Source organism: Antrostomus carolinensis, unplaced genomic scaffold (assembly GCF_000700745.2).
Source record: "Antrostomus carolinensis isolate BGI_N321 unplaced genomic scaffold, ASM70074v2 scaffold35795, whole genome shotgun sequence".
Taxonomy (NCBI): Eukaryota; Metazoa; Chordata; class Aves; order Caprimulgiformes; family Caprimulgidae; genus Antrostomus; species Antrostomus carolinensis.
The window spans coordinates 1-10140 of record NW_010319020.1 but is presented as its reverse complement, the minus strand read 5'-3'; the positions used below and the strand labels follow the sequence as shown (position 1 = coordinate 10140).

The 10140-nt window shown below is 35.5% G+C and overlaps 1 protein-coding gene across 1 annotated transcript; it reads right to left on the bottom strand.

The window, feature by feature from the left end:
* Positions 1–389: 389 nt before the first annotated feature.
* GTPBP6 (GTP binding protein 6) lies at positions 390–8319 on the bottom strand (the record flags this gene model as incomplete). Its single annotated transcript, XM_010169129.1, has 9 exons — positions 390–666; positions 1143–1295; positions 1607–1755; positions 3025–3233; positions 4576–4734; positions 5183–5253; positions 5985–6115; positions 7678–7748; positions 8182–8319. Coding segments are annotated over 9 exons (1223 nt in total), but the record flags the coding sequence as incomplete, so codon positions are not given.
* Positions 8320–10140: the final 1821 nt, after the last annotated feature.

Below are 10140 nucleotides of genomic sequence, written 5' to 3'. Positions count from 1 at the left end.
TTAAATATACAAATCTGTTTTTTTGTTTCACTGCAGTAAGAAACGGCAGTTATTTTACTTATGTTCATGCCTCTGGCTGGAATACCTGTTTATCTGTTTTATTTATATACAACCTAGAGCATTTTGTTCACTAATTTTCCAAGGGCCACCTTAACTATAATAAATATTATCCTGTAAAATAGAGTAAAAAGCTTTATTTACAAGATACAAGAAACTTGGTACTTTTCTGAACGTTAATTCAGATGCCATCCAGTGATTTCCATGTGTTTGAGGTTCACAGCTTATAGCCAACAACTGTTTTGACATAACTTTAGTGCTGTCCTTGCACTTGCTGACAGAATAAAACTTAAAATTCTTATTGTTTCCAAACAGAAGTTTTCTGAAACAGTGTCCATTTCTAATATGCATCAAAAACATCAGCTTGGGAAGAAATACACTCTTCCACACCCAGACTAGCAGGTCATTAACTTCATTTTACACCCTCTTAATGAGATCAGTTTCTTTTCCTAGAAAAGGATGCAGTTTCATGGCATAAAAATCTTGCTGTTAGGAAAGCGGTTTTTGTATCTGCCAAAAGCAGAATTACTGATTATCACCTTCACCCTGGCTGTGCCATCTTCAGGTATGACTTCTACTTCCTGAACTGTTGCTTCCTTATAGAGCCAACTGTAAAAGCAAAAGCATATTAGCATCTTAAAGGTATGACACACTTCATAAAATGTGATCTTTGTTTTAGGTCAACATGTTCCGATCTAGCTAATTTAAAACTTGAAAAAGATTGTTTCACTCAATTTTTCATCTGCACTTGCTGTTTGGATATAGGGTATAGTGTTTTCATAAATTTTTCAGATTTGTGTTTTTTTATCAACAAATCTGGCTCCAGGACCAGCGGTGTGGTCTTTCAGGAAGTATGTTTTATTGAGCTAATACACAGAACTCTGTGAAGGACACTTTCAGAAGCAGACTCCAGGGTATCTAATAGGGATATTTTTTCGCAATAGGTAAGAAAACTTTGATAATTCTAATTTGTAATTCTTAATGCAGATTAAAAGCAGTATGACACGATTTGGAAATTTTAAGACATGCAATACTGAAGAGTTGCATATTTCTCCAAGTTCTTCTTATAACTCAAAATTATTTACCTTAGCTGAGGTCCCTCTAAGTTGATATTAACCATCAGAATCTTCTTCCCTGTTGCTGCCAAAATTTTTTTCTCTATTTCTTCTTTCAGCTCATCTAAACCAAGTCCATGTAGAGCAGAAATGGCTAAAGCATTTTCTTCAGTGGGTTTATACCTGAAAGGTAACAATTGCCAGCAAATTTGCTTATGAAGAGTAGGTTGTGAAAATATTCCAAGCACAGAGAATTTTAACTGTTTTATTTTATACTGGTGCCTTCCTACAGAGGCCACTCCTTGTGTGACTCAAGTGATTTCTTTTGTAATTAAAAGACAATTAATTATTTTTAAGACCACAGTTACAAATGTAAAAGATTGAGAAACACTATTAAATGTATTCAGAAGTGTGGGAGCTCTTCTCTAGGCTAAGAATTAAAAAGCTTCTAGAACATAAGACATGTTTAAGTACACTTAGCATCTCCTGCTTACCTTTCTATCAAATCCACTTTGTTATGAACTTCTACCATTGAGTCCAGTAAATGGCTGGGAAGATTAAGATTCTTCAGAACCGACAGAACAGTTGCTTTCTGGAGGACGGTTTCTGGATGAGTAATATCCCTCACATGAACTATCAGATCCTAGCAGGCATCGATATACAAGACAGTTACTTAATGAAACACAGCACTTACCAGGTTGTAGAGATTTTTATACTATTTTTGCATTGCTAATTTAGATAAGATACTTTTCTGTCCATTAGATACTACACTGGCAGGTTAACACTGTAAAACGAACTACTGAAACAGTAATAAGTCAATACTGTTTTTTGCACCATGATGGAAGAAAATCTGTAGCAGCTTAGTCTTTCACTTCACAGTGAGTATGAATTGCCTCCAACAACCCTGAAACAAACCCTGTCAATCAAGCTAGTTACAGAATTCAGATTTCAAATAATAACTGATCCAATAACTGTGTTAACAATAAGGCTTCAAAAATACTGGAGAAGAAAAAGAGTGAACTCTAAAATTTAAAGTTACTGGTTACTGGTGCTTCACTTAAAAAGCTTTATACAAAAGATACCAGTTCAAGCACATGTTTTTATCATGTTTGCCATGATAAAAACTAAGCAACCAAATTAAATATTTGCATTCAAAATATTTCATCATCTTTGCTCAAGATACTGCTTCAAACTTACTGAGAAGTAGGTTTCTTGCCTTTTGTTCAACACTTCAGAATAAGAGACAAACAGGATAGTTGCAACCAGCTTTTGAAACTCCTATTATTACACAGTGAAGAGTCTAATCCTCAGAAGCATTCTGGCACCCAGCTACCACTGAATTCTATTACCTTTCATGAGCCAGACTTCTTGTTTAAATGTCTGCGTATATGCAGCTTTACACTTTGCTGTAACACAGGAAACTGACTTTAATGAGAAAATGATTGGAAAAGTATATTTATGCTTTTTTACGTGCTGCCTGCATCACATCACAATCACCCACTTTTAGTGCTACAGGAAACCTTAAGTTAAAACCAGATAATTCCAGAGTCTGTCCTTAATTTTTAACTCTCAGGAAAGCTAGCCTCAACTTATTCTGATGCACTGTTTAGGTTTTCATATATTTAATCAGCAAAATATGATTTATCTGGTTTACATATCATGGAGAAGGACACATATACTCCAAATAAACCCTTTCTGAAATCTCTTTATATCTCTATATTCTGCATAATTTCAAGTGTCAGCAAACTGGCTTAGGGTAAGATATTTACCTCACTATCTTAGGAGACTACAATAGTCAGCCAGGTACTTCACTAAGAAGAGCATCCTAATTAAATTCCCCTTTTTTGAAGGGGTGAGGATTATCTAAAAGGAAATTAATTTAATTTCTCAATTTTTATAGTCAACTACTTACTGAGTAAGCCACTTCTTCTAACGTAGCTGAGAAGGACTCAACCAGACTATGGGGAAGATCAGTCAGAAACCCAATAGTATCGACATAAATAACAGCCATATGCGAGGGCAGGTAGCCAGCATGGGCTGTAATGTCGAGAGTGGCAAACAGCTGATCTCTGGGTTGAAGTCCTGCTTCACCAGTCAAGGCTTTTATCAAGGTAGTTTTTCCTAATTAAAGGAAAAAAGGACAAGATTTTATGGCTTGTTTCAAGTAAAAATTTAATTTGCAAGGCTCAGGCAAATTGTAGGATGTAACATATTTTTTCATGTCTATTTCGCTAATTTAAACCTCGCCTCTGATTAGTTATCTACATGATGTTAGGAAATCCAAAGACAGTCTTAACTTTTATAAATTGGAATTTGGTTTAAAGACTGAATCTGGAAGCTATACTGTGAAAACACAAGATGATCTTCACAAGATGAGTTCATAAGATGGAACTGACCTGAAAAGTGACCTACCCACCATCTCTCACCTCTAGGACTATCTGAGGAGCGCTGTCATGACAGTATTAGGAAGCATACACTTACACAATCCTCAGTGCTTCTGTTGTCAAATAAAAGAATTCAATATTTACTTGTTAAATCCAACAGAAGCACTAATAATATGTAGCTTATTGGGTGTTTCCTCATGAACATAATACTACAGACAATTATGTAACTCAATGAATATTTCACAGAATTTAGTCATTAAACTAAAGTGCTCAGTATATACTCTAGTTAAAGTATTTCAGTTATATGTACAAAATTGTAATACATATATATATAGTCCTTCATTTTCAAAAATATGGAAGTATGACATTTAAAAAAACCACACAGTGTAATCCAAATCTTTGAGTATATAACTGATAATAAATTAGTGCAAGGTAAGTTTGTTTTTATAAAGCTGTTGAATAAGAAAATGAAATGGTCTTAGGATAATGTAACCTGAAAAAAGTGTCTATTTCAAAGTCTATTTATGCCTTGTGCATGAATTCACTTCTGTAAGCTGTAAAAAAAATAGAAAAAAACCCTTTAGCTTTATTTAAATTCCCTTATGAACACATCTTGGAACACTACACATCAATGAAAAGCTACAGTGCTTCTTAAGCACATTTCTCAGATCAACTGCCAACTCTCCTGAATCTTCCTCCTATGCCTCAAGCCTTCACAGTGATCCAAAACCCCAGGTACTTTTCTCTACTCATTCTGATCAAGTAAGATTCATACAAAGGGACACTAGCAGTACAGTCTTCAGCACCAATCTTTTTGGCACAATGGGTGCTAGGCATTTCTCCAAAACATGTCTTCAAGACTGAAAAAAAAAAAGAAAAAAAGAAAAAAAATCTAACTACAACAGGCATCATTTGCCTTCCTGACTCTATCCTAATTGACATATATTCATTAAACAATTTAAAAACTAATTAAAATACGAAGCCTATTCACTCTGCAATGAGATTCTGGTTAGGGTTTCTAATTGAAAATTAGACAATGTAAGCTCTTTCGTGCTACAATTTCAGGAGTTGTTACTTACCACAATTTGTATAGCCCATTACTGAGATAATGGGAAACTCGCGTTTTCTGCGCTGAGTTCTTAGTAAAGACCTTTTTCTTCTTAGTTTCTCCAGGGCATTCCTAATTTTAAGTTCTTTTTCTTTCAAGATACGATTCTGTGTCTCCATGAATGTTTCACCTGAAAAATATAAATGAATAATTGGCAGAACAGACTACAAAAGAAACAGTAAACCAAGTGATGTGCATTTGTAAATCAAGTGAGTTAGCATTAGGGCATATGAAGTTATAAATACGCAACTAAAACGATGTATTCTTGCCTAAGATAGAGTCAGAGTGAGAAGTAATTATTAAAACATATGCTAAGCACTCTAGAATAACCATGTACACTTATGATAAACCTCTGTGGCAGCAAAGACTCTGTCCATAGCCGCTTACTGAGCCAGTACAGACCAAAACTTTATTATTTAAGTTACTTCCCAATAAATCCTTGTACGTTCACTTGATTAAATGCAGAACACTAACAGTTTTTCCTCCCTGTCTCCTTCAAATAAAGTAAGATGCAATTAAATTTGTTTAAAGGCTGTGGAGAAAAAAAATCCTAATTCATGAGAATATTTAGGCTTTACCTGAGCCCATGATGTATCTCGATCCACCTCTCTGCTGATCTAGCTGAGACACTTCATTTTTCAGATTTGACCTGGCAGTGGAGTAACAGTTAATTAGAAGCAATTTTCTTTAATCAAGCTATCCTAAATACCTAATAAATGTGAAGCAGTAGTGATATTCTAATAGTTCAAATAAAATCATTAAATGGCAGAGCTCTCAGTAAAATCTGCTCATGGTGAGAAGCCTGGCAAAAAATTTCCAGATTTTCCTGGCTCTTCAACTGTGGTTTGAAAAATCATGGAACTCTCTTAGCAAATTATAATAGTTATTCTGAAATTTCAGAGAGGCAAAGATGCCTCTGATACAACCACATAACTCACATCAACTTCCACGTACAAATATTTCTAATGCAGAAATATGAAAAATTCAGATACAAAATTAATGCCTTTAATCTTCCTTGTTTCCAGCTTTCCTCATTAAATCCATCAATATTATATATGGGAAACACATACCCAATTCCTACACATTCTTGCAATCCATCTTCTGCATTAGAAAGAACCAGGACCTTTTCATGAGAAACACATTTTTTAAGTTTATCATCTTTTAAACACTTTCTGGTTTTGCCTGTCAGCACTGCAGAAACTTAAAGCAATGACATTAAAGCAAATATTCCTATGCTCTAATCAATCATTGAGCATACTGTGCAGGCACTGAAACAGTCTCATTTTTCTTTACAGTACAGTATTATCATTTTTGTTACTGTAAAAAACCAGTCACTAAAATATGTAAATATCAGTATGCGACTCGCACAGCTCGAGGTACCTGAGAAGTGGGATTTCAGCCAATGCTATCTGAAGTTTTGCTTCTTTGGTCCGGGCATTACAGCGAAAAATGTGAAGTACAACTGTGTATCTGTCAAAGACTTTCACTCCCCAGGCATCTTCTAGTTCTTTCTTTAGCCATGTAAGACAAAATAACCTAAATGTTTTCTGTCCCTCACAGTATCAGTGGATCAGTTCCTATATATCACTATAGCTACAGTCAGCTGATGGACACTTGAACTCAGAGGATCTCAGGATTCCATTTCAATGCATGGGTAACAATTAGGAGCATGCAAAGGCAAAATTTGGTTGACCACAAAGAAAGGTGAAAAAGAGTTTAGAAGGTAGAACTTTATGCCTAGGCCCATCAAGTTCCGTGAGAAATCCTTCCATTGCCTTTAATGGATTCCGACAACAGCTCTTACAGGCTATCTCAGAACCAAGAATGTCTGTGGTATAGCCCTTGCAAAAAATACTTATGAAATGCTGGTATGGGAAAAGATAATACAGGAAAAGAAAAAAGATTGCTGAAATAAAAAAAAAAATTAGAAAGAGAGGAAGGCAGGAAAATTATTTCATAACCAGCTTTTTACTAAATACTTAAAAAACCCCCAACCAACAAAAAATAAACAAAACCTCCCACCCTTGTTCTAATTCAGCAAAAGACACTTAAAATAGGCAATAGTTCCTCTCTGCCATGTCTAAAATCAAGAATGCTTGTGTTTTACATATATTCTCAAACACTTTCTTCAATTAACCCTGTTAATTACTCTTAAGATCTCAATTAGCAAAGTTTTTTTTCTTTTATTAGCAAATCTAGTACTAACAGTACTCACACTATAAATTAGGGAATAAAACCTAGGAAATTGAAATGAAATATTTTCAACTTCCATTTCATCAATAAATTGAAGTGCTTGAGATAAGTATCTATTAGAGATATTTACCATCTCTGTTCATTTAATAATCAGGGAAAACATTCAAAACTACCACCAAAGCATTAATGTTTGCTTGCATTTTATTCCCTGCATGATGCTGTACACGCAAAAAATCTAGAAAGTATTTATTTCAGTTTGTCTAAGCATTTCAAAGAGAATCTGTAGTTCGTGCACCAGTTGTTTTACTGCCAGTGTTGAAAAAAGGGAAGCATTCTCCCCCTTCTCAACATGACCCGTCCATTTTAAATACTGTTTCTTTTTAAGGGTTAGGGATGAAAGTTTAAATATGTGAAACCACCACACATTCAAACAGAAGCTTGTTCTGAATTTACACCCCCACAAAACTACAGGAAAATAAATACACTATCCATATAGCTATAGGAACTTGTGCATATAGCTAATCCAAAATGTTGACATTCTTCAGAACAAAAGCTGTGTTAACACCTCCACTTTGTGAAAAAGACCTTGAGTAACTTTTCCAACATTTTAAGTAGAGACAGTGGCAAACACGGGAGTGGAGTCTATACTAAATGGCTATTAGGCTGCTGGAAAATTTCATGCACAAGAGCTGGAAACACATGTATCAACTGGACAAATGTAATACGAAATTAAGTTTCCTTTCAACAAAACTCAGTCCAGGTGGCTTCATATATTACCATTTGCAAATTCCGAGTCATAACTGACCCTACTTCTCATCACATCAATAGCTTCCAAACAATACTGATGTAAAGAATATGATTTTATATTATATTTAATTACCTTTGTTAGTGAAGATATTCTTTCCACATTCAAGAAGACAGCTGTCACATGGGTCATTTTTTTAATCTTTTCTAAAAGATGGATAACCATTGCAAAATACAGTGTTAAATGTCAATTCTCTTTTTAAAATATACAGAACACAAAACCATTTTCTGCACTGAGCAGAACGCTCATAAAATATCAAATGGCATCATATTCTTTGCTCACAGAACAGTTGTATTTGCACTAATTTAGTACTATGCAATACAGCTGCCAGTTTCACTGGCAGTCAATCACATAAATGTAGGGATTAAGTTGCCTCACAAATTTTCAGTGAGCAAGGGTTATTTCTATTCTGTGTTGCTTTTGTAACCTTAAAAAATGATTTGAAGTTTGTTTGCAAACCTGCATGATGGATAAACAGAATTCTCTCTCTCTTCAGCTTTCACACCTATCCTTAAAGCATTTCAGCTGCAGAAGTTTTCCATTTAGAATGATGCAGTGACGAAAAATCTCAGTCCTTACCTGTCAAAACCTGAAAGTTTCCTTTGCCAAAAATAAACTTCTTGTCAGGATTTTTTGTAGGAATAATTATTTTATCTATAACTGTCCAGTTCTGAAGGCTATCTACAAGAGCAACGGCTTCAGCAATCTGTAATTCGGCTTTAGGAACACAAAAAGAAAAAAAGATTATGATATACCAACACACTTTGCTCAGATTTCCAATAACTACAGTACGTGCATGAACAGGGAAAGACTAAGCTACATGGAAATTCTACTAGTGTATTTATTTTAACCAGCAGCGCAAGGAGCAAAGTATCTTACCTCTAGCCAGAATATTTAAACTTCTAGTTTGATGCAATTTTATCACACAAAGCATCTTTCTGTCAGTACAGATTATTTCCGTGGTTGATGATTTACGATAATTTTTGATTGTGTTGTTAGCAAAGAAATTACCAAGCTTCAAGCTTTTTTCCTCAACAGGTCAAAAGAGTAACTAGTTGGAAAATAAATTCTGTTATTTTAGATGAGCACAAAAACATGTGATTAATGCCTTGCCTTGGTGTTTTGTAGCAATATTGAAAACATTACTCATACAGAATCCCCTGCTGATAACTTCACTGGTACTTATTCATAAAGGACTTACACTGACTTATGACTTTGCTAAAATCAGCAGATTCCAATCCTGTATTCTGGTTCATCAGTCACATCTACATGGCAACACAGTGATTTTTGAGGACTTTGAAATCACAAAGACTACACAGGCATATTTACTACAGGCTGAGAGAGGGGGCTGTTCAGCCTTGAGAAGAGAAGGCTCTGGGGAGACCTTATAGCAGCCTTCCAGTACCTGAAGGGGCTACGGGAAGGATGGGGAGGGACTTTTTAGTGATAGAATGGGGGGTAATATCTTTAAACTGGAAGAGGGAAGGTTTAGATTAGACATTAGGAAGAAATTCTTTCCTGTGAGGGTGGTTAGACACTGGAACAGGTTGCCCAGAGAAGCTGTGGATGCCTCCTCCCTGGAAGTGTTTAAGGCCAGGCTGGATGAGGCTTTGAGCAACATGGTCTAGTGGAAGGTGTCCCTGCTGATGGCAGGGGGGTTGGAACCAGATGATCTTTAAGGTCCCTTCCAACCCAAACTCTTCTGCGATTCTATGATATTAGATCAGCAGATCCAGTTTTGATTTGCCAAACAGGAACAAGATCCTCTTTTCATAACAGATTTGTCAAGTTTCTCCAGACAGCAAAACATAATTGATATATGAAATAGGTTACCTCAGTCCAAAAGGTAATATATTTTTAAAGATAACCATGATCCTCTTTCTCCTCATTTTGTTAGTGTTCCTTGTAAAATGCACAATTTCCTGTTGCACCTGTGGTGTTTCAACAGTCATTCCAAACCATTTGCTCAGACTTCAGAGTCTTCATCTGGAGGGCCTAAATAAATGGAAAGGGATCACTGCTATTCTTCTGCATGTCTGGACAGAAAGGTGCCTTTGTTTTTTTGTTGTTTTTTTTCTTTTCAGTTGTAAAATGGTGATGCTTATGTAAATTCTGAAAAGGTTACAAACTTTATTCTGCAAAGTGATAATTTGTTATAATTAGCAGCACTAAGAAAACTAAAGGAGATTTGGGTTCATCATGTAATAAATTTGAATACAAGAATAAGTATCATATATAAACTGTCTATGTATAAAAAGGTACCTTACAAGATGCTCAGTCCTTTCTATTACAACTTTGTAATTAGTGTTTGGAGAAGGATCAAGTAAAGTTCATTACATATCTTAACTGTGCATGATGAGTGCCTACATATTAGCTACCTACAAGGATTTCTGAGAGAAATCCAAGAGTCGCAATGCTGAGTAAGGTCCTTGTAGAGGTGCTACAGGTGCCCGCACCGTTAAGCGACTGCACAAAAGCGCTCCTCTGAGCCCGCGCAAGGGCTGACACAGGACCTGGCGTTCCCCGCAGCCTCTCTAC